The sequence below is a fragment of the Delphinus delphis genome, chromosome 12 (assembly GCF_949987515.2).
Source record: "Delphinus delphis chromosome 12, mDelDel1.2, whole genome shotgun sequence".
Lineage (NCBI taxonomy): Eukaryota > Metazoa > Chordata > Mammalia > Artiodactyla > Delphinidae > Delphinus > Delphinus delphis.
The window spans coordinates 56,039,681-56,065,036 of record NC_082694.2 but is presented as its reverse complement, the minus strand read 5'-3'; the positions used below and the strand labels follow the sequence as shown (position 1 = coordinate 56,065,036).

General features: G+C 44.3%; 1 protein-coding gene across 2 annotated transcripts; it reads right to left on the bottom strand.

Annotated features, from left to right (window-relative positions):
- Positions 1–1,646: 1,646 nt before the first annotated feature.
- On the bottom strand, positions 1,647–24,736 carry KCNG3 (potassium voltage-gated channel modifier subfamily G member 3). 2 transcript variants are annotated; one of them, XM_060027591.1, is made up of 2 exons: positions 23,633–24,736; positions 1,647–2,292 (listed from the first exon to the last, which is right to left on the bottom strand). In XM_060027591.1, the coding sequence occupies exons 1-2, from the start codon at positions 24,295–24,297 to the stop codon at positions 1,647–1,649; spliced, it is 1,311 nt and encodes a 436-aa protein (XP_059883574.1). In that variant the 5' UTR covers positions 24,298–24,736. The 2 variants fall into 2 exon arrangements, with proteins under 2 accessions (XP_059883574.1, XP_059883575.1); XM_060027592.1 differs by having other exon boundaries at positions 23,666–24,736.
- Between the last annotated feature and the right edge of the window lie 620 nt (positions 24,737–25,356).

The window sequence follows — 25,356 nt, the reverse complement described above, 5'->3', positions numbered from 1 at the left end:
AGGAAGTTAGGGAAAAGGAATGGTTTCGCTATTATTACCTCAGCAGTGACAACAGCAAAGAGTGTGGTTTCTCAAGGCTTTTCTTAAAACCCAGAGGTGTGTTAAGAATAAGCTGCTGGGCTAGGTTCCTAGAGATCTAGGTTTTAGCCCCAACTCCTTCACGGTCATATCCTCTCTTGCCCTGGTTTTCTACCCATACTGCTTGAGGCTGGAACTAGACGACGGCTAATATTCCTTTAATGAACACGTCTGGTAACTCTTTCTTTGATAAATATATCCAGGTCCCCTTTCCAACTCCTCTGCTCCCCCTCCCACCCCCACTAAATTACAGTGTGTAACATTAAATTATTCATGAATCTATGACTTTAATTTTTTGTGTTTCTATACTGACGGCTTTACGGCAACTGGTTAACAAAGCAAAATCCTAATTCAGATTGCTAAAATTCAGCAGCAAACAATCATCAGTTTTACATTATCTAGTCCTAATAACCTAGCCAGATTAGTATGGCATATTATTCAATATTGTTACAAGAAGTTTTGGCATAGCTGTAATTGACAGTGGCGAAGATCAGCCCAAATAATTATGTACTCATTGTTTTTAGCTGACTTAAAACTGGCTTGGCTACACAGCAACCAAGAGTAAGGAAATAATTTCTTTTCTTGTGATAATCTAGTGACAACATCTAAGTATGACTTTGGTATAAAACGGCTACGTAAATATCCTTTCATCTTAAGTCTTATTAAAGCCATGGTGTTTGGCAAAAAAAAATTAAGAGCAGAAGAAGATAAGTATGGGTTGTAATATCAAACTATTTCCATTATCATTTTAATGTTGGAAATCTTGTTTGGACATCCAAATCTTAGGATAATTCTCACCTAGTAACAGCAATGAATTCAAATAAAATGAACTCCAATAAAATGCTAAGCAATACAAATACTCTTTTTAGTCACATCAGGACAGAGAAAAAAGAAATCCAAAATGGAAAAGGAAGAACACACTCAATCTTCCATATGAAGCTGTATGATAAGGTGAATAACAGAAGCAAACACAAATCAGATAATTGAGAAATATGCTGGAGAAGTTTCTCAAATACTATTCTTGCTTGTATCTACTAGCTCCACTATACAGTTTAAAATGTGGCCAAATTTTTAAAGTAGTTGTTAAACACTTCCTGCATCTGACATATGTTTCCAGGGTACTTCTGACATTGATATGAGAGATTATAAAACATTTAGAAATGAAAATGTTACTCTCCAACAAAAAACACTATAACTTCCAAGCTTCCTCTGCATTCACAAGACGGAAAAACATTTGGAAAATAGTAGCTTTCGGTTTTAAAATGTTCAAATAATATACTTTACAACAAACACGAAACATGTAATTGTTCAAGGCAAGGAAGAGACAAGTCTAAATAAAACAGGATCCTAAAATTTACTCTAGGAGTCGTTCCTTTTCCTGTGCAGTCTCAATCATATTTACTCCATAATAAGTAAACTGCTTTACCCCTTCAGCTGGGAAGGACAATTTTTACTCTACCAAGGTGACGACAGTACCACTGCAGTGCTCACCCAACGAGAAATGCATGAATATGAAGTAGCGTCAACTCGATCAAATGAAGTGTATGCAAGATTTGATTTGCAATGCGTTAATTTAGGAACTCAGCGGAGAGGCTCCTACTATATCTAGCTGATCTAAACTTGAGCTCATGATAACACTGCACGAAGCTATGGTAGATAAAAGTGATAGGTAATGCCAATAAGACGATTCCACTGACAACACAAACTCCTCCAAGAATTCTTCCAGGCATTGTGATAGGATACATATCTCCATAGCCAACTGTAGTCATAGAGATAATCACCCACCAGCAGGCAGCAGGGATGCTGGCGAAGTCCTTGTTGGATGTTTCCAGGTCCAACCCATGTTCAAGAAGCTGAGAAAGTGCACTAAAGATTGCCATGGCAACACAGATGAAGACAAGCAACATAACCATCTCTCGGTAACATCGTTTGAGAGTCAAACCAAGTGTCTGAAGACCAATGAAGTGACGGGCAAGCTTAATCACCCAAAAAATCCTCATCATTCTAAGCACCCTCAAGGTGACTCCAGCCCTCTGGAGTTGAGAGTTCTCGCCCGTAAATACTGTCATTAACACGGAGATGTAATACGGCGTGATTGCCAGTAAATCAATGATGTTCAGGGGTCTCTTGACAAACTCACACTTGTTTTTGGAGACGATGAACCTCACAATGCATTCTGCAGTGAACCAACCTATGCAGATAGCTTCAATTATCCTGTCAAGAGAACAAAAGAAGAATTGATCATTTTATTTTTAAGCATTTTAATAGCTCTCAGATTTCTTCAGATAGTACTACACTGACATACACATTCAGTTACCTTTCCAGAAAACATAAAAGAACAGACGGCATTACCAACATCATCAGACTCATCGGGATGCAACAGAACAACAAATACATCAACAAGTGAAAACTGAACTTGATGAAGTTCTTATTTATATATGGCATGTAATAGCATTGAAAGAAACATTTGTTTGCTTGTTGTCACTAATACTTAAAAAAAAAATCTCTCTCTTACTTGGTGGCTTGAAATTAACTTATACTCAGCTCGCCACACTATGAAATGTTATTCCATGAGGGCAGTGGTTCTCTACTGTGATGTAAGTTATTAGGTAGGTCAGAAGGACTTGGTTCCTACAGACAGTGGACACACCCAAGTTTTCAATGATTTACTTCTTGGTAAATAGGAATGAACTCAATATCACCTCCGAAAATGTTACTGTATTTTTTTTTTCCTACAGGCTGTGTGGGAGACACTGAATCTAAGCCTGCCTTTTGGGCTTTTCAGGAATGCCAGTGCCCTCACCAGAAGAGGACCAGGTCATGACCATCCTCATCACAAGCGTTACAGTGGAAAAAAGGCTGAGGAATCCTGCAGTGGAGCAAAACAATCACTAAGACCCAACAAGTTTGTTTGTTTGTTTTCCATAGCTATTTTGATTCAACATGTATCTTTAAAATATAGGGCCATGGACTTCCCTGGTGGCGCAGTGGTTAAGCATCCGCCTGTCAATGCAGGGGACACAGGTTTGAGCCCTTCTCCGGGAAGATCCCACATGCCGTGGAGCAACTAAGCCCGTGAGCCCCAACTACTGAGCCTGCATGCCACAACTACTGAAGCCCGAGAGCCTAGAGCCCGTGCTCCACAACAAGAGAAGCCACCGCAATGTGAAGCCCACACACCAAAGCGAAGAGTAGCCCCCGCTCGCCGCAACTAGAGAAAGCCCGTGCGCAGCAACGAAGACCCAACGCAGCCATAAATAAATAAATAAATAAATAAATAAAATATAGGGCCACATTTAATCTAGAGCAGTATTTACCAACCCTTCCATGTCACTGCACACGTTGAAAAGAATATTACCTACATAGCCTACTGGCGTCAAGGGGTAGCATTCCTGAAGTGGAAGCCACCAGCCTCGCCCCACACTCCCCAAGGCTGAGGAATTAAACCTCAGCACAGTGGTTAGGAAGCCCTGACCCAGAGTGAGAGGTAATGCTAAGGTAATTTTTAATTAAATTACACTTTTTTATTTGTAAATATTTTTATTTCAGTTATTTCATGCAGTAGCTTTAGAAAAGAAAATGCACTACAGTACATGTCTGTACAGTACAGTACAAATATGACTAATAAAATGTTTTAAACATGGCATTTAAAAAATTATAATTAAATTACATTTTAAAATTCAAATTTAAAGTTACTGTCCTTATACCATCTTTCATTTTTCTCCACATAATTCTGTCTTACTATTGACCTAGACCCAAACATGAGAAGTATGATGGAGAGAGAAGAAAATGTAGCAGGTGGGATGGTAAGGTCTGTGGGGCAACATTTTGAAAAGAAGTACCCAAAGTGCACGGCACAGAACACAGATTGCACTGAATGCTTCTCAGGGAAATGAATAAATAAAATTAACCATGTTCCCCTACTATGGAGGTTCCTAGGGCCATAGAGATTAATTTGATTTATGTCTTGAATAGGTCGTACATTCACATGGTTTAAATTTCAAAGGTAAAAAAAAAGAGTACAGAAAGAAAATTCTCACTCTCACCCTATTCCCCAGTCACTTGGTACCCCAGTATTCACTCCAGTCCCAATTCCTCACTGGTCAGAAGGGCAAGAACCACTGACCAACAAGAAAGTGGTAACTTGAGTATATTAACTCCCTGTGGCTGCTGAAAAAATTACCACAGGGCTTCCTTGATGGCGCAGTGGTTGAGAGTCCGCCTGCCGACGCAGGGGACTTGGGTTCGTGCCCCCATCCGGGAGGATCCCACATGCCGCGGAGCGGCTGGGCCCGTGAGCCATGGCCGCTGAGCCTGCGCGTCCGGAGCCTGTGCTCCGCAACGGGAGAGGCCACAACAGTGAGAGGCCCGCGTACCGCAAAAACAAACAAACAAAACAACAACAACAAAAAAATTACCACAAACTTGGCGGCTTAAGACAACAGAAGTTTATTTTTTCACATACCCAGAGGTCAGAAGTGCAAAATCATTATCATTGGGCCAAAATCAAGTGTTAGTAGGGCCCACTCCCTTCGGAGGCTCTAGGGGAGAATCCATTCCTTGCCTCTTCCAGCTCCTGGTTGGCATTCCTTGGCTTGAGGCCACATCACTCCTATCTCTGCCTCTGTGCTCACCATGTCAAATCTCCCTCTGCTTCCACCTTGTAAGGATACACATGATAGCATGCAGAGCCCCTGCGATAATCCAGGACAATCCCCCATCTCAAGATTCTTAATTTAATCATATCTGCAACATCCCGTTTGATATCTAAGGTAATATCCACTGGTTCCCAAGGATTAGGACCTGATATCTTTTGTGGGGAGGGAGGGATTATTCTTCAGCCTACACACAAACTAAGCAAGAAGATACAGCCCACAGTGAAAGTAATCCAACCTACCGCCCAGTGAGGAAGATCAGCAGATGAGGTCACAGCTGCCCCTATTTCTTTCTCTAGTGTATTACCTGCCGTTCTGCACAGACACCCCATTACTCTGTGGTTGGCAGCAGCTTCTCTATCCCCACCAGGCTATCAGTAAAAGCTGCTGCCATAATGACCTCTATGAACCTGGAGGCTTAGAGAACTGGGAGGGTAATGAAACTTGGTAGATCTAGAAGATAGGAGGCTGCATTTTTTCAATATTCAGTTTTAATAAACATATTAAAGGCATCCCTTCTCCCTGGTAATGCTCATCAAATACTCCATATGTTCCCCCATATTTCTAGCCCCTTGCAGTTAGGCAAGGTCACATGACCAGTTCTGATCTATGAGCTGTGGGCAAAATGACTACAGTTCTGGGCAGAGGCATGGAAGAGTAGGTGTGAATTCTCTTCCCTGCCACGGCAACCTGAAAGGCATGTGTCCTAAGTGGCTCCAAGATGGTGGGGTCCCTACCAGCTCAAGTCACTGAGTATGTGTTCAAAGAAAGACAGACATTCCCCATCCTGACTCTGATTGGACATGGGACATGGTATGTGAGCAACCAATAAATCCTTGTTGTGTTAAGCCACCAGAATTTCTAAGTTGGTTGCTATTCTAAGTAATAAACTGGTAAATTCAGTAAGTAATAAGATACACACTCAAAAAGGATTGCAAGAGCACAAAGCAGTCACAGCAATAGTGTTCTCTGATCGGCTGTGGTTTTAATCAGTTCTCGAGCTAAAGTACTGTCTCTTCTCTAGCCAGACATGAGCAAGAGCACTAGACCTGATGCCGGGAGCCCTGCTGCTCTTCTCACTCTGATCTTCTAAGGGCTCTCCCAGCAATAAAGTCCTAAGACCCTATTAAATTAAGAAGAGTAGGGGCTTCCCTGGTGGTGCAGTGATTGCGAATCCGCCTGCCAATGCAGGGGACACGGGTTCGAGCCCTGGTCCGGGAAGATCCCACATGCCGTGGAGCAACAAAGCCCGTGCGCCACAACTACTGAGCCCACGCCACGACTACTGAAGCCCGTGCACCTAGAACCCGTGCTCCGCAACAAGAGAAGCCACCACAGTGAGAAGCCCGTGCACTGCAACGAAGAGCAGCCCCCGCTCTCCACAACTAGAGAAAGCCTGCGCACAGCAACGAAGACCCAACACAGCCAAAAGATTTTTTTAAATAAATTTATTTATTTATTTTTGGCTGCACTTCAGTAGTCGTGGGGCGGGCTCAGTAGTTGTGGCTCGCGGGCTCTAGAGCGCAGGCTCAGTAGCTGTGGTGCACGGGCTTAGCTGCTCCGCGGCATGTGGGATCTTCCCGGACCAGAGATCAAACCCGTGTCCCCTGCATTGGCAGGCGGATTCTCAACCACTGAGCCACCAGGGAAGCCCAAGAAGAGTAAAAATTTTAATTGTGCCAAAAACACCAGAACATTTTCAGCTAATTACTTCCACCAGCAGCCAAATTGTTCAGATTAAAAAGGAGGAAATCCAAATGACACTAAATAATCTCTCAGTAAGGGAATTTCAAAGAGGTAAACCCATCTGTAATGAGGCCCATGGGGCTCCTCCTGCCCACCCCCCAAGTCAGACACAATTTATCCAGAATTCCACGCTAAGGAGATGAATAAGTGAGAAACCCCAGGCATCCCTCTTTCACCCAGGATTATGCCAAGGCATTCTCCAAAAACAAACACCACTAAGCCTGCCAAAACTCCCCATGTTTCCAAATGGCACTCTTGCCAGTGCCACCTCCAGCAACTGCTGGAAAACTTAAGCGCTGTGTTTTACTGAGCACTACAGCAAATGACTGGGCACTCCGAGGGCTACTTCTATAAAAAACAAACTGAAAAAAAGAACGGAAGAAAATACTGAGGATACCAGAATCCTTTGAAGCCCATTCTGATTTCTTTTGAGGCCCAAACAAATAGAAGCTCATGAATTCACAGCTAAATATATATATATATGTGTATATATATATATAGAGAGAGAGAGAGAGAGAGAGAGAGAGAGAGAGAGAGAGAGAGGCCTTTCAGTTCAGCACTGTGCTAAGCACTTTGTAGACATCATCTCATTTAACCCTTTTCAAGAACTTTATGGAGTGTGTCCTTCCCCTAATATCCCCATTTTACAGATGACAAAACTGAGGCTGAAAAGTTAAACATCTCTTCTAAGATCACACAACTAAGAAACTGCAGTGGCATAGCTAATGAAACCCAGATCTATTGGGCTTTGAAGCACTAAGGAACATCTGAAAATGCTAATGATTTTTATGACAATGTTCATTGTTAATATTAAATTATATACATCAATCTCTTGGTCTCCATGGTTGATGTATTAGAGCAGCATTTTTCACACTGCTGGTTCTTAGCCCATTAATGGATCAAAATTGATGGAGGGTTTTTTTTGGAAATTAAATAGAAATATTAGTGTGCATCAAAGTATAGTTTCATAAAACTTTTGTTTCAGTTACATATAGTTGTGTACTAAGTTACGATGTAAAATGTATTCCCTTCCATAGGCACTGAGGAGCTCAAAAATTGCTGGCAATCATCAGTCATTCTAATTCCCCCAACTGATCCGTCATGACAGAAGGCACTTCCGGCAATGACTCAGAGGTTTACAAACAGGCTCCACAGGAGAACAAATGCTTTTAGTGCTAACCATCCCCTCCTGCCTGCAAAAAAGACTAGGACAGGACATAAAAACCCATGTCCCTTGCAGCAACCAAGACCCAGTGCAGCCAAAAATAAATAAATAAAAATAAATTTATTCTTCAAACAATCGTGCTGAATTGAGTTGGACCCTTACCTTACACCAAATACAAAAGTTAACTTAACATGGATTAACTGCCTAAATGTAAGACCTAAAACAAGTTTTTTAAAAATTCCTAGAAGAAAACATAGGGGAAAAGCTTCATGACATTGGACTTGGCCACGATTTCTTGGCCATGACACCAAAAGAACAAACAACAAAAACAAAAATAGACAAATAGGACTACATCGAACTTAGAAGTTTTTGTGCCTCAAAAGACACAATCAACAGAGTGAAAAGGCAAGCTACAGAATAGGGGAAAATATTTGCAAATCATATATCTGATAAGGGATTAATATCCAGAATACATATCGAACCCCTACAACTCAACAACAAAAGAATCAAATAACCCAATTTAAAAATGAGCAAAGGACTTGCACAGACACTTCTCAAAGATGGTATACAAATGGCCGGCAAGCATTTGAAAAGATGCTCAACATCACGAATCATCTGAGAAATGCAATCAAAACCAATCCGAAGGTATCACCTCACACACATCAGGATACCTACTATTAGAAACAAAAACCAGAAAACAAGTATTGATGAGGACGTGGTGAAATTAAAATCTCTGCGTACTGTTGGTAGGATTGTAAAATAGTGCAGCAGCTGTGGAAAACAGTACGGAGGTTCCTCAAAAAATTAAAAACAGGGCTTCCCTGGTGGCTCAGTGGTTGAGAGTCCACCTGCCGATGCAGGGGACGTGGGTTCGTGCCCCGGCCAGGGAAGATCCCACATGCCGCGGAGCGGCTGGGCCCATGAGCCATGGCCGCTGAGCTTGCGCGTCCGGAGCCTGTGCTCCGCAACGGGAGAGGCTGCAACAGTGAGAGGCCCGCGTATCGCAAAAAAATAAATAAATAAAAATAAAAAACAGAGCTTCCATATCATCCAGCAATCCCACTTCTTGTTATATATCCAAAAGAACTAAAAGCAGGGTGTTAAAGAGATATTTACACACCTGTGTTCATAGCAGCACTATTCACAATAGCCAACAGGTGGAAGCAACCCAAATGTCCATTAATGAATGACTCCATAAATAGAATGTGTCACAGTCTTACCATGGAATATTATTCAGCTTTACAAAGGAAGAAAATCCTGTCACATGCTAATAAATGGATGAACCTTCAGGACGTTATACTAAGTGAAAGATACCCAGTCTCACACACACACAAAGACAAAGACTGTATGATTCTACCTATAGGAGGTATCTAAAGTGTCAAAATTCAGAGAAACAGAAAATAGAATGGTGGTTACCAGGGGCTGAGGGAAGAGGAAAAAGACAAGTTGTTGTTTAACGGGTATTTCCCCTAATATCTCCATATTACAGATTACAAAACTGAAGTTAAAAAGTCAAACATCTTTTCCAAGATCACACAACTAAGAAATTGCAGTGGCACAGGTAATAAAACACGGATCTACTGGGCTTTGAAGCACTAAGGAACATCTGAAAGTGCTAATGATTTTTATGACAATGTTGTTACTATTAAATATGTCAATCTCTTAGTCTCCATGGTTTATGTGTTAGAGTAGCATTTTTCATACTGCTTGTTCTTAACACAGTTTCAGAATTGCAAGATGGTAAATTTTATGTTATGTATTTTTTACCCAAAATAAAAATACGTACATGAAACTGTCCAACGAAGGGGAGAAGATAGGAGGCTCTTGAAGCAAGGAGCCCTTCTCCACTTGTAACTTGCTGTGAAACCATGGATAAGCTATTTAATCTCTCTTCCTGAATTTTCCTCAATGGTTAAATGATGAGAATAACAGTAAGACCTATCTCTCAGATTGTCTTAAGAATTAAATGAATTAATATGAAATAATGGTAAGTGCTCAATAAATCGTGTCTATAATTATCATTATTACAAACCATCTCTGGGCTTGTGGTCTTCCCTTCACACTCAAAAGGAGATCATGTCAGTGTTTTCCTGAGTGCAAAGAGAAGGCAAGAATGGAAGCTCCATCCTTTCATTCTCTCTTCTCCCAAGAATTCTGCCTATATTCTCACACACTGCTGGCTGTAGCATAAACCGGTACAACCACTTAAAAGAGCAATTGGCAGAACCTATCAAGCTTTATACTGCACATGAAACCCAGCCACCTACTCTAGGAATTTATCCTACAAACACACTTGCATATTTACATAAGAATATGTACAATGAGATCCACTGTTTGTAATACCCAAGGATAAAAAAATATATAAACATCTATCCAGAGGAGATTGATTACATAAATGTACTTCCTAAAGTTATTAGGTTGAACCATATGAAATTGACATTGGAAATTTTATGACTCTACCTTATGCCATGTGGCCACGAAAAAGAGTTAAGGTGCATTCCTGAGCTTTGATGTGAAACAGTCTTCAAGATGTACAGGTGCAGACCAGTACATATATTATGCTCTAATTGTGTGTGTGCGTGCGTGTGCGTGTGTGTGTGTGTGTCTGTGTCTGCGTATATTGGAAGGATACTTAAGAAACTGTTAATATCAGTTGCTGCCTCTAGGGAGGGAGCCTGACCGCAGGATGGAAACTCAGGTTCTACTTTATTACCTTTTGTGCCGTTAAATGATTTACCATGTGCACATATTATTTTTCCAATTAAGAAAAATTTTAAAGAAAAAGTGAAAAGCATGCCCAACTAGAACAGCAATCACCATGATGAAGTTGTCAGTGGCTTGAATCAACCAGCACAGCCCCAGGAGTAGCACAAAAAGAAAAGTTGCACCCTTCCTACCCCAAGCTTTCAGGCTTGAACGTATGAGGCATTTCTAGCAGGCCTATACAGTGTGATGATACGTGGTGTAATAAAAATCTCCAACAAACTACATCACCGTCCACCAAATTCTCTACAGTCTCTTTCATGTCCTTATAAAAGTTTCTCCACAAGTTCAATGGGGGAAAAAGGCAGGAATCAAACAAACAAAAAAAAACTTGATTTTTTCTTATATATTTTAATTACCTTACAGAAAGAAAAAATCCATACCACTCATATATTTTTATCTTGTACTCTAGATCAGTAATGAAAATAAACAAAAACATACATTAGGTACTTACTCAAGTACCAAGCATTCTTCTGTAAATGTATACATATTAATTCATTTAATTCTCACAACTGAATGCATAGTACGCAGAGAACAGGGATCCTCACTGGGCTGCCAAGTGAGATGTGCAGTGGAGAGAGGCGTGATTGTAGGATTTATGGCTGGAAGCCTTATGGCAACACTGAAGCCTTATGGCAAAGCTGACAGATTTTCAAAGTCAAGTTATAGCTTTAAAGGCAAAGGGAACCCCTTAAAGATTTGGCAACAGGTGGATTCATTTGTTGAATAAGCATTTCTTAAGAGGTTACCATGTGCTGGGCATATTGCCAGGCCTGTGAGCTGGGAAGAGGCCAAGTGTACTGTGGGAATATACAGCGGGCAGATGTTTATGGGCTGACTGGAGGGTGCGAACAATCAGGAGGCTGTGACACAGGCAAGAGAAATGGAGGGCCCAAGCTGGCAGATGATGGGAATGAAATGAAACGAAATAATGCAATGAAATGAAATGGGGGATAGATGGCAGAAGACTTCAACAAGACCCTGCCACTGGCTGGCTGTGAAGGGCACAAAGAGCTACAGCTGCAAGGATATGAGCAGATGGCCCAAGACTGAGCAGACCTTCAACACCATCCTGGACCTTGGAGAGATGTGTGGGTCGGAGGGAACCAGGCAGATGCCTCGAGGCAAGCGAAGAAAAGAAAACCACCCAGCAAAATCTTACTACAAGAGATGGCCGGGCTTCCCTGGTGGCACAGTGGTTAGGAGTCCGCCTGCCAATGCAGGGGACGTGGGTTCGTGCCCCGGTCCGGGAGGATCCCAGATGCCACGGAGCGGCTGGGCCCGTGAGCCATGGCCGCTGAGCCTGCGCGTCTGGAGCCTGTGCTCCACAACGGGAGAGGCCACAACACTGAGAGGCCCGCATACCACAAAAACAAAAACAAAAACAAACAAACAAAAAAGAGATGGCTGCTGTGAACCAGTCTCTTGATTTTCCTAACAGATGAAAAGACAGAAATCATCTTTCCAGAGCCAAATTATGAAAAGAATTTCATCAACACCATGCTTCAGTGTTTGTGTTCATTACCCTGTAATCGAGGACTTGGCTCTGGGCTGCCTCTGAAGAAACCATCCACATTTCTGTGTGTATCTCTACCAGATGCTCTCAAAGTCGGGGACACCAGGGCAGCTTTTCTTCACCAGATGCTGAGGAATGAGTTTTCAGTAAACCACCATGTTCTAGGTGAACCTACACATAACAAGTGGAGAGACCCAAAATCTGCGGTTCTGGTTCTCACTACTAAAAAACTTCCCAGAGATGAGAGCAACAGAAACCCAGACCCATCAACACCTGCCCATCCAGGCCACCAGCGTTCTCCACTCCGGGTGGGCGCCCTTCATCCTGCAGGTACAATAATCTCCCCCAGCACCTTCACCTCCACTCCAAAGAGACACTAATCCATCTAAATAATGATGCAAGATCAACTCACTGCAAGAATTAATCTGTTCCCAATCCATATGCAACTACCGATGGGTTCTACTCCTTCTTTTTTAAATTTCATTGGCAATGCATTAGTAAAAGAATTTTTTAAAAAAGAAATGATATCAAGAGACCATCCTCCTCAGACATGATCATCTTATAAAAACTGATACCAATTCTTTTCTTTTTTTTTCTACTTTCTCTTTTTATTTTTTTATTTATTTTTTGACATTCTTTTTTTTTTTTTTTTTGCCGTACGCGGGCCTCTACCGTTGTGGCCTCTCCCGTTGCAGAGCACATGCTCTGGACGCGCAGGCTCAGCGGCCATGGCTCACAGGCCCAGCCGCTCCGCAGCATGTGGGATTTTCCCGGACCGGGGTACGAACCCGTGGTCCCCTGCATCGGCAGGCGGACTCTCAACCACTGTGCCACCAGGGAAGCCCTGACATTCCTTTTTTAAATATTTTTTTCCATTATGGTTTATCGCAGGATATTGAATATAATTCCCTGTGCTATATAGTAGGACCTTGTTGTTTATCCATCCTATATAAAATAGCTTACATTTGCTAATCCCAAGTCCTTTCCTCCCCCAATTCTTTTCTTTTTTAAAAAAATAATTTATTTATTTATTCATTTATTATTATTTTTGGGGGCTGTGTTGGGTCTTCGTTGTTGCATGCGGGGTTTCTCTAGTTGCAGCAAGCAGGGACTACTCTTCGTTGCAGTGCACGGGCTTCTCATTGCAGTGGCTTCTCTTGTTGCAGAGCATGGGCTCTAGGCACGTGGGCTTCAGTAGTTGTGGCACGTGGGCTCAGTAGTTGTGGCTCACGGGCTCTAGAGCACAGGCTCAGTAGTTGTGGCACACAGGTTTAGTTGCTCCGCAGCATGTAGGATCTTCCCGGACTGGGGCTCAAACCCATGTCCCCTGCATTGGCAGGCGGATTCTTAACTACTGCACCGCCAGGAAAGTCCCTAAAAACGGTTTTAAAAATGCAAAAACAATGCTATGTTTTATGTGTAAATACATATGTATGTACAAGCATATATTAAAAATGTTTTTGATTTGCCCCTTTGCTTAGACCTGCTAGGCGTCCCTGCCTGGTGAGGAGGCTGAAGCCATGGAAGCCCCCGCATACTACACCTTGGAATAGCTGTCTTGGAGGAGGGCACATCCAGAGCCCCACATGCCACTGGGCCTGAACTGAGAACAAGCCTGGGCCTGGGCTCTGGATAACTTCCCTGCGCTGAGCCGCCCCTCCTGCCAAAGCCCCCAGTTCTGTGGGAACATGCACTACTGTGCATGTGGGCTGCCACGTCACGCCTGCACCGGACATGTAGACGGTCCCCAGGTGGAGAGCGGCCAAAAACACTGGTGAGACCCGCACGTCCAGGAGCCAGTGGCTAATCCAGGATGGAGCGACAGTCCCGTCAAGAAGAGGCCAAAGACAAACACCACAGGGCACAATAGGGCCTGAATAGCCAGGAGATGCCAGCAGCAGCGGAGGCCAAAAAACACGCAGCCAGATCGCCTCCAAGTGCCCAGGCCGCTTCCCAACCCACACCCCGAAGCTGCGGAAACCCTGTAGAGGCTTGAAGCCCTGTGGAACTCGGCAAGGAGAAGAATCGTGGCCTTCTGCCTGGCCCACATCGCCCCTTCAACACATGCCCTGGCCTGGGGCCTGGGTCATCCCAGTGGAGGGCTCGTTATCCCTGTCTGGACTCCTCCCCTGGGCCCCACCTTGCTCTGGGATGAGCCTGGAAGACTGTGGGGCAGAACATTCCGTATGTCCCTCCTTTCCTGGATTACTGACAGGTTTCTCAATTAGAAATCTCTCTTCAGGGAATCCGTACTATCTTAAGGAACTTTTTTGTAGCTGTACTCAGAATTGTCATGTTTACGTTAATTCCAATTATGAGCAATGATTAAAACGCGCTTCCTTTAAAAAAAAAAGTGTGGGCTTCCCTGGTGGTGCAGTGGTTAAGAATCCACCTGTCAATGCAGGGGACACGCGTTCAAGCCCTGGCCCGGGAAGATCCCACATGCCACGGAGCAACTAGGCCCGTGTGCTACAACTACTGAGCCTGCACTTTAGATCCCGTGAGCCACAACTACTGAGCCCGCGTGCCACAACTGCTGAAGCCCGTGCCCCTATAGCCCATGCTCTGCAACAAGGGAAGCCACTGCAATGAGAAGCCCGTGCACCGCAATGAAGAGTAGCCCCCGCTCACTGCAACTAGAGAAAGCACCCGCGCAGCAATGAAGACCCAAAGCAGCCAAAAAATAAATTAATTTTTTAAAAAGTGTGTTTTTGTTTCTTTGTTTGTTTTGGCTGTGCTCTGTGCATGCAGGATCTTAGTTCCCTGATCAGAGATCATACCCACACCCCTTGCATTGCGGGCACAGAGTCTTAAGCACTGGACTGCCAGGGAATTCCCTAAAAGTGTTTTTAAATGCATAAAATAATAACACCAAAGTCAGGAAAGTGGCTATATCTGTGGAAAAGGAAGTGATTTCAATGGGGAAAAGGCACCTAGTAGACTTCAACTGTACTTTTTATGTTTTATTTCTTAAGATGGGTGGTAGGTACACAGGTGCTCAATGTACTATAATCTATATTTTTTTACATGCCTGAAAGACTTTATGATGGTTTTATGCATAACTTCTTCTTCTGCCTTCGTAAAACGTGTATTTCCTTTATTTCACAGGTTGATTTGTTCTGCTTTTTAAGTTTCTGGTAACTGTATTCAAAGAAAACAAATTTTGATTGGCATAAAGAAATCACATTTTAAAAAAATGCTTGAAGTTTGCTTTATTTTCAATAGTCTCCTAAGTTAAAAATAATTCTTTAGAGCATTTGCTGTAGAAATGTTAAAGCACCAACATCCACCATTTAAATAAATTATACAGATTAAATGAGAAATAGGGACAATTTGTTTTAAAAGCCCATTGTATAAGGTACTGTTTTTTTTGTTTGTTTATAAATTTATTTATTTATTTTGAGTTGCGTTGGGTCTTCGTTCCTGTGCGCAGGCTTTCTCTAATTGCAGCGAGCGGGGGCTACTCTTTCGTTGTGGTGCGCAGGTTTCTCATTGCGGTGGCTTCTGTTGTTGAGGATCACGGGGCTCTAGGCATGCGGGCTTCAGTAGTTGTGGCACGTGGGCTTCAGTAGTTATGGCTCACGGGCTTAGTTGCTCCGCAGCATGTGGGATCTTCCCGGACCGGGGATCAAACCCATGTCCCCTGCGTTGGCAGGCGGATTCTTAACCACTGCACCAGCTATTATAATAGTCCCCAGCTATTTTTCCACTTTGGAATTTATCCAACATATGCACTTATACCAATTTGCAAAGAAACATGAAAAAGACTGTGTTCTGCACTCCTGTTTGCATTTTTGAAAAACTACAGTCAAGCTAACCATTCCACAGCAGAGTAGAGCAGGGACCTGGGAATCAAATGCCAGGTCACGACTTAACCACTATGTGAGTCTGACATCCTACTTAATCTATCTAAATCTCAGTCATAAAATGGGAATAACAATGGTGCTACCTTGTAGGATTATTATGAGGCTTAGATGATAAAATAATTGTAAAACTTTAGCAAGTGACTAGCACATTATAAGTATTCAATAAATACTGACTATTACAGCCATTACTATAATTGATAGGACAGACACTTGTAAATGAACTGTGGCCCATCTATACAATGGAATACTACACAAATTTTAAAAAGAAGGAGGAAGATTTATATTAACTGATGTGGAAAGAGTTCCTAGATGTTAAGTGAAAAAAGCAAATTGCTAAACAAGATTATAGAATGATCCCAGTTATAAATTTAAAACACACCTGTAAGGGGGCTTCCCTGGCGGTGCAGTGGTTAAGAATCCACCTACCAGGGCTTCCCTGGTGGCGCAGTGGTTGAGAGTCCGCCTGCCGATGCAGGGGACATGAGTTTGTGCCCCGGTCCGGGAAGATCCCACATGCAGCGGAGTGGCTGGGCCTGTGAGCCATGGCCGCTGGGCCTGCGCTCCGCAACGGGAGAGGCCACAGCAGTGAGAGGCCCGCGTACCGCAAAAAAAAAAAAAAAAAAAAAAAGAATCCACCTGCCAATGCAGAGGACATGGGTTCAAGCCCTGGCCCGGGAAGATCCCACATGCCGCAGAGCAACGAAGTCCGTGCGACACAACTACTGAGCCTGCACTCTAGAGCCCGTGTGCCACAACTACTGAAGCCGTGTGCCTAGAGCCCGTGCTCCACAACAAGAGAAGCCACTACAATGAGAAGCCTGCGCACTGCAACAAAGAGTAGCCCCCGCTTGCTGCAACCAAAGAAAGTCCGTGCACAGCAACAAAGACCCAAAGCAGACAAAAAATAAAATAAAAAATAAATAAATTTATTAAAAAAATAAAAATAAAAAGACACCTGTAGGGACTTCCCTGGTGATGCATGGATAAGACTCCATGCTCCCAATGCAGGGGGCCCAGGTTTGATCCCTGGTCAGGGAACTAGATCCCACATGCATGCCGCAACTAAGAGTTTGCATGCCACAACTAAGGAGCCCACCTGCTGCAACAAAGACCTGGTGCAGTCAAATAAATAAATATATATATAAATAAATAAGAGATATCTGTATAATATGCATATATAATTATGTGGATAGTGGATATACACATATATACACTCATATATACGTAGTGTGTATATTTGTATATATGCAAAGAAAATTTCTGGAAGAATACTCAGAAACTGGGTAATAGGATGCAGGAGAAAGAGGCATGTTTACTCTTTACTCTGTAACACTTAGAACTGTACTTTTTTCCAATGAGCAAAGTTTTCATTTGAAAAAAAAAAAGAATAATGTTTAAAATAACTTGCTTACCAAAAGGGAGAAAAAAAGCACTTTGATTAAAGAAAAGGTATTAACAAAGGAAGTTTCCACTGAATTCTAAAATTGGCAGCAGATAGAAAAACACTGTACACATATTAAAAGAAACAGTCCACTGTGAAAGAACAGACTTTAACTGAGGTTCTGGGTTATGTTCAATCCTATCAGAGATCTATTAATTACTGGTTTCCGAAAATATCCACCTTATCTGCAAAGTAAAAGCACTGAGACTTTCATCTTCAGTTTCAAATATTGCTTTTTATTTTTAAAGTACTTTAAAAAACCTATTGAATTTATATAATATTGACCTAAAAGGCAATAGAAATAATACAGTTGAGTTTTAAATTTCTATCACCTGCTGTTTCATCTTTATTTCATTTTTTAAACTTGGGCTTAAAATAACACCTAAAGAAATTTAATTATCTTTACATCTCAAAGTCTCACAACACAAAGCAACTTTTAGAATAAAATTTCTAAAGAACAGATTAAAATTACAGCAAGGCTTTGCATGCTAAAGAGATTTAAAACTCAAAAGAGAACACTGCTGGGCTTCCCTGGTGGTGCAGTAGTTAAGAATCTACCTGCCAATGCAGGGGACATGGGTTCAAGCCCTGGTCCGGGAAGATCCTACATGCCGCGGAGCAACTAGGGCCGTGCGCCACAACTACTGAGCCTGCGGTCTAGAGCCTGTGAGCCACAACAATTGAGCCCACCCGCTGCAACTACTGAAGCCCACACACCTAGCCCATGCTCCACAACAAGAGAAGCCACCGCAGTGAGAAGTCCATGCACCACAACGAAGAGTAGCCCCTGCTCGCCGCAACTAGAGAAAGCCCGTGTGCAGCAAGACCCAACACAGCCAAAAATAAAATTAATTAACTAATTAATTTTTAAAAGTTTAAAAAAAAGAGAGAACACTGCTGCTGAGAAAACTGAGGGACCAAAAAGTAAAACGCACAACTTATTTATATCTGGTCCATGTTTTATTTTTATTTATTTATTTATTTATTTATTTTTTAAACCCAAGCCCCCTGCATTGGGAGCACAGAGGCTTTTTTTCCTTTTCTTTTATTTATTTATTTTTTTTAAAAAAATTTATTTTATTTTTGGCTGCGTTGGGTCTTCGTTTCTGTGCGCAGGCGTTCTCTAGTTGCAGTGAGCAGGGGTTTCTCATGGCAGTGGCTTCTCTTGTTGTGGAGCACGGGCTCTAGGCACACGGGCTTCAGTAGTTGTGGCACTTGGGCTCAGTAGTTGTGGCTCACAGGCTCTAGAGTGCAGGCTCAGTAGTTGTGGCACACGTGCTTAGTTGCTCCGCGGCATGTGGGATCTTCCCGGACCAGGGCTCGAACCCGTGTCCCCTGCATTGGCAGGCGGATGCTTAACCACTGTGCCTCGAGGGAAGTCCCTGTAGTTTTCTTTGAATGGGGTCCTAAATTAGAGAACAAAATATTTGCAACTTATGTCATTAACAAAGAGCTAATTTCTTAATTCTTTCTAAAAATCGCCAACTAAGAAAGTCATCGCCAAAATTTACACAGCTCACTGAAAAGTAAAATAAGTGAGTCCTAAGTATATGTAAAGATGCACATTTTTACTCAAGGCAAAAATAAATTAAAACTGGGCTTCCCTGGTGGCGCAGTGGTTGAGAGTCTGTCTGCCGATGCAGGGGACACGGGGTTTGTGCCCCGGTCCGGGAAGATCCCACATGCCATGGAGCTGCTGGGCCCGTGAGCCATGGCCGCTGAGCCTGCGCGTCCGGAGCCTGTGCTCCGCAACAGGAGAGGCCACAGCAGTGAGAGGCCCGCGAACCACAAAAATAAATAAATAAATAAATAAATAAATAAATAAATAAATAAAATAAATTAAAACTACTAGACACCATTTTTCACCTTCCAGCATGATAAAAAATCAAAAGTATAGGTATGTTATAAGTCATAATTCTAGTTATTACTTTAAAATGTGTATCTCAGAAATAACTAAAAAAAAAATCAAAAGTATAATAACGCTTTGTAGAGTATGAAAAAACATGGTCTCTCACACACTACTGGTGGGAGTATAAATTGATACAACTTTTGCAGAGCAATTTGGAATTATCTATGAAAATGACAAGTACAAAATATGGAGTAGATAACCAGCAAGGACCTACTGTAGCATAAGGAACTATATTCAATATCTTGTAATAACTATAAAGGAAAAGAATCTAAAAAAGAATACATATATATGTTACTGAATCACTTTGCTGTATACCTGAAACTAACACAACATTCTAAATCAATTATATTTCAATAAAAATTTTAAAAATTATATATATATAATTTTTTAAAAGGCAAGTACAAATGTCCTTTGACCCAATGACTTACTTTCAGGCATTTATCCTATGGATATACTTTCATGAAAGCAAAATAATGTACATGTACAAGGATATTCACTACAGCATTCCCTACAGACAAGAAACAATGTTAAGTGTCCAGAAATTATAGGACATTCATACAACGGAACGTCATGCAGCTGCATAAAAGAACTAAGCAGTTCTTGGGATTTTCTGTTGTTGTTTTTTGGCTGCGCAGAGTGGTTTACGGGGTCTTAGTTCCCGGATCTTAGCTCCCCACCAGGGATTGAACCCACCCTGGCAGTGAAAGGGTCAGGTCTTAACCACTGGACCGCCAGGGAAGTCCCCAAACCATATATTCTTATCTTTATCCCTTTTGCACAGTAAGTACTTGATAAATAATGACTCCCTGACTTAACAGACTTTTTTCTCATTCTAGCACAGGATCCCATTCTCCTCAACTAAGAGTTCTACCGCCTGAATGCCTCAGCCTTAACCCACAGATCTCTTCAATCTATGCAAGAGAAGATACATTCCTGGAAGGTTATATTTTGAAATGTAGATAAACAATAGATATTTATTGTGCCTGAATAATAGTTTTTTCTAAAAGATGCTATCATAATAAATAGTACAATATAAGAGAATTTAGATGCCTTCTAGGGCTTTTCATCTCATCTAGTTTGGTGGCTAAGACATGGTTATATAAAAAAATAACCACCATGCTAGGAAGGATATTACAGCTGCCAAATGAGTCACACAAGTAAGCAGTCTCTCAAGAAACTCAGGAGGAAATATCACATCTACTAGGGTAGTCAGGAAACGCTTCAAAAGGGAAACAGAATCAGAGTTGGGCTTGATGGATGATCTAAAAGGGACTGACTGCACAGTAAGGGACATCCAGGTGGTTCAGGAGCAAGTGAACAGGCTGGTCTGGACAAATGGAGCCTGCAGGTGGCAGGGAGTGCTCCTAGATCCTGGAAATCCACTTACTCAGTCCCTGAGCCTGTATCCTTCCAATGCCCTGGATTTATTTTGATTCTTCCTACTATCTCCCAGAGTTGTCATTTCATCTCCATTCTCACCAACCTGAAAGCAATCCAAGCTCTCATTCCCTCCCTCTGCAAAAATTTCCAAATTAATCCTCCTATTTCCAGTCTCCACCATCTCCAATTTATGGTGTACAACTCATGACATTTGTTACCTTATACTCATGATCCACTCACCCCAAACCTGCCAACAGCTAACCACTGCCTGCAAAATAAAATTATTCTCCCTCTCATTCCAGACCTTCTAACATTGCCCTGTCTCCATCTCTCACTCCATCACTGGACTCACACTCCCTAAACGTAATATACAAATCTCATGCCTAGGCCCTAGATGTTCCTATTACCCGGAAAATCTCCGTATTTTGTTCCCAGGTGGGGTACACATGGTTGTACAGGTTTCAAACACTGTAGTTTACATAAATGATACCACCTGCCAGTGTTGGGCAGTGCACAACCTCTGCAACCTTCCAAAGACAGCTTGTTTCCATCCTCTTCCACCTTGAGACCTTCCCAGAACAGCTCAACCCAATTGTTGATCAATTGTGCCTCTGATTCCTACATCAATTGCCAGCTTAACACGGTTTCCTCACCCAAAAATGTTACAATATTTGGAATACCGAGAGTACCTTGAACACAGCGGATACTCAAAAGATGCTTGCAAATTACAGTGGGTAAGTCAACAAAGGCAGATTGTGGTTAACGGGCAAAAAGCCTTGGGGAGGGACTTCCCTGGTGGCCCAGTGGTTAAGAATCTGCCTGCCAATGCAGGGGACACGGGTTCGAGCCCTGGTCCACATGCCACGGAGCAACTAAGCCTGGGCGCCACAACAGCTGAGCCTGTGCTCTAGAGCCCGCAAGCCACAACTACTGAGCCCGCAAGCCACAACTACTGAAGCCTGCATGCCTAGAGCCCGTGCTCTGCAACAACAGAAGCCGCCGCAATGAGAAGCCCGCGCACCACAAAAAAGAGTAAACACCGCTGGCCGCAACTAGAGAAAGCCTGAGTGCAGCAATGTAGACCCAATGCAGCCAAAAATAAATAAATTAAATAAAAAAAAATTTTTTAAAAGCCTTGGGGAATTCCCTGGCGTCCAGTGGTTAGGACTCCACACTCTCACTGCCAAGGGCCAGCATTCGATCCCTGGTCAGGGAACTAAAAATCCCATAAGCCACGCAGCGCGGCTAAACAAAACAAGACAAAACAAAACAAACCAAAGGTAAAGAGCCTTGAAGGCCAAGAGAGAAGTTCCGACTTCATTTGGGAGATGATCAGAATATGATCAGAAAGATGTTTTAGGAAGAAAGCCTAATTTCAGCAACCACAAGCAAACAGGGTTTGAGACACTATTCTCAAAGTACCACCTTAGTTGTCTGTTGGAGGGGGCCTGTAGGAGGCTCCCTCTGTAATGTGCAGCCTCCTCAAGTCATTCAGTCATCCCTCAGCTTATCTGTTTGGGATTACAGATAATGGTTTTCATATACCTACACTCAGAGTGAAGCTTAAAACTGGGCCATTAAGCCAAGAAAAACATGTCTCTGCCTGAAATATCTGCGTATCTAGGAAACAGTTCTGACGTGAATAATTATATACATACATAAAATACATATACACAAATTAAACATTTATCTTCTTCCTTCACTTCTTTTGCAGTCTTCCTCTTTTCCATCTGTCTCTTCCCTTTTTGGTTTCTTTCTCTCTTTCCCCCTAAAATTATTATTCATGTCTCTCATTTCTTTCATAAGTACATAAATTAATTTCATTGTACTGATGGAGTACCAAATAAGTAATTCTTATCTGTAAATTGAAAACTCAGAAACTAATACATTAAACAAAATGAGTTTTCTAATTAATTTCCTTTCAAAGCATGTGTCTTAGATTTCATGTCAAGATAGCATATCAGTAATGGACTCCATGGTCCCAGATAGTTTATTTACTTCCTAAATTTAAATAAAAATCTTTACTCTCCAAAGGAAGAATATTATGTGGAAGTAATCCACTCCAGTATCAGGGCACATAGCACCAGTGGAACCATGCACATGTCTATCAGGAAAAGATTACCAGGCAAGCAACCAAGTTTTTAAAATGAATGGAGAGTAAATCTTAAAAGAAGATCCAAGGTAAAACACATGATACAATTTTGTTTGTGCCCAAAGAGGCTGTCTCCCTTGAAAGCCCAACTTTACTGTTTATTCCTCCCACCGAATATGCAAAATAAACTCACTAGTACTAAAAACAGAAGTATGCTATCACTACTGAAAGGTAAGCACTATCAAAGGAAAGATCGAAATATTTTCCTTTCATCCTACTAAAGTGAAAAGAAAAACCATTAAATACTGGATACTGTTTCTGAACTTAGGGCAGTTTCCCATGGTTTTTTCCCTCCCCAGCCTGAAGATCTTCCGGAAGTTACAGTGTGAATCTGGTAACAAACGGTGGACAGGTGCTTTGCTAACTCCATACTTGGTAGGAAAAGAAGAGGAAAAGGGCACGGACAACCATTATTTAGAGTCTATCGCTAAATTAATCTCCTTTATAAAAATTCCATTACAACTAATGTTATGCAGAGTATATAGAGTGTGTGGGCAGTGTACAGCAGACCACACCATGATAACAAGACTTCATCTTTTCAAACACCATCAGAAATTGGCAAATAATTCAAACTGCTCTTAGCCCAAGGTTAAATTGTTTAATACTAACGATAAAAGTTTAGAGAAATCTAATTAACCGGTTGCTAATTTGCTCAAAAGTAAACTACAAACATGGGAGGCTTGTTCATCTCTATCTGCGTCTCCCCAAGGCTGGCGATTCGCCCTCAGGAGGGGCGTCTAGTGGGCGTACCAGAGCCGGCTAGAGCTGGGGAAAGCGGGGTGGGGTGGGGGGTAGTGAGGACCAACCCACCCCTTGGCTCGCCGCGCCTGTGGCCGCGCTCGGCCCAGAACCCGGCCTGGCTTGGCCTCCCGGAGGCAAACAGGACGGAGACTGGACCGACGGACGGGACGGACAGACTCGACAGGACGGACAGGACGGGCAAAGAAGCAGTGCGTCCTACCCGGAGGGCTCCCTCCCAGGGCCGGCGGAGTACCTGCTCCGGTCATCCAGGCTGCGGTTGTCGGCCGCCGCGGCGCGCCAGTCGGGCAGTGTGCTGGCGCACAGCACCACCATGGACACGATCACGAACACCACCGACACGCTGGCCAGGATCTGCGCGGCCAGGGACGACGTGGGCTCCTCGAAGGTCCGCCGCATGCGCTCCAGCCAGCGCCGGGAGGGAGCCGCCTCGGCACCGCCGGGTCGCGCCTCTTCGCGGCCCAGCGCGCCCGGCTCTTCGGCCGTGTAGAAGGTGTAGGTGTCGGACATGCGGTCGTCGAGGCGGCGCTGGCAGCAGTACTCGAGGTGCGCGCCCTCCAGGCCCCAGTAGATCATCTCATTGTAGAAGGAGAGCTCGCACATCCGCGGCGCGAAGCGCAGCTTGCCGTGGCCGCGCACGTATAGCAGGATGAAGCCGAAGGCCTCCGAGTGCCGGTCAAAGAAGTACTCGTTGCGCTCGCGGTCGTAGTCGTCGCACACCTCGAGCACGTCGCGCTCCGAGCGACAGCCGTGCAGCCGGCTCACGCGGCGCAGCGGGAAGTCCTTCAGTAGCTCCCGGGATAGCGAGTACCGGGCGCCGCCCACGTTCAGCACCACCGAGGCCGCCCCGCTGCGCCTGTAGGTCATGGCTGGCAGCCCAGAGGCCCCGAAGCCCGACGGCGCCGCCGCCGCCCCCCCGGCCGCCGCGCGGGGCCTGCCTGCCGTTGGCCGACCGGGGAGCGCGCCGTCGGGCCCCGCAGGCTGTCCCGCCGGCTCTCCCTCCGTGCTCCGCTGCTGCCCTTCGCTGGCCCGGGAGCCCCTCGGCTCTAGCCTCTTCGGCAGTCCGGCGTGGCTGCTAGCGACGCTCCCTCAGCACGGCAGTACCTGTAGGTGGCCAGGGAGTCCCCTCTGGCGCCAGCGCTGAGCCCCACGGGCCGAGAACGAAGCTGCCAGCGCCGCCGCCCCTCGCGTCTGAGGAAACCCCCTCCGAGGCCGGGGTGCCCTTTCAAGGCGGCGGCGCTTTCCCCCCTGGGGGGCGTGCGTGCCGAGAGGAGGCGCTGGCGCTGGATGTCTCCGGGTCCCTGGCGCTCCCTCCGGCCGCGGCTCCAGCTAGCGCCCCGCCACCGTCCAGAGGCAAGAGGTAAAGTGAGCGGGTTCGGAGGCGGCGAAGAGCCGGCTCCGAGAGGCGGGGGCGGGGCCTCCTCGCGGTTCCCCCTCCTTGCCTCCTGGCTCCGCTCTGCTCACCTCCCTCCACGCGCCGCCCTCCTCTTCCCATCCGCGCCCTCACCTCGCTCGGGCTGGGATTCCCCGGCGCCCCTCCCTGGACCTCGGGCTCCCCGCCTCGTGACGCCGTCCTCCCCCTCCGCTCCCGCCCCCAGTGGCCAGGAGGGGTCTGCGGAGCAGGGATGCGCTGAACCTGGAGCCCCGGGTGGAAGGGGTAGCAAAGCCCCGCGGCCGGGGTCTCGGCTCCAGCATCCCGCCCCGGACCATCGGGATGACTTGGGGAGTCTCCAAGGGCCCTTTTAACGGCCCCCAAAGGGAGGCGACAGGAAGGTAAGGAGGAGTGAGGACTGGGGTGCGGGATATGAGGGGCGGGGACAGACGGCGTTGGGAGAGCTTTTTTCAGAAGCTATTCGGAGCCCAGCTTGGTTTCTGAGACCGCCCCAAAGGATTTCTCAGACAAGGCACCCCAGCAATTCTTTTCTT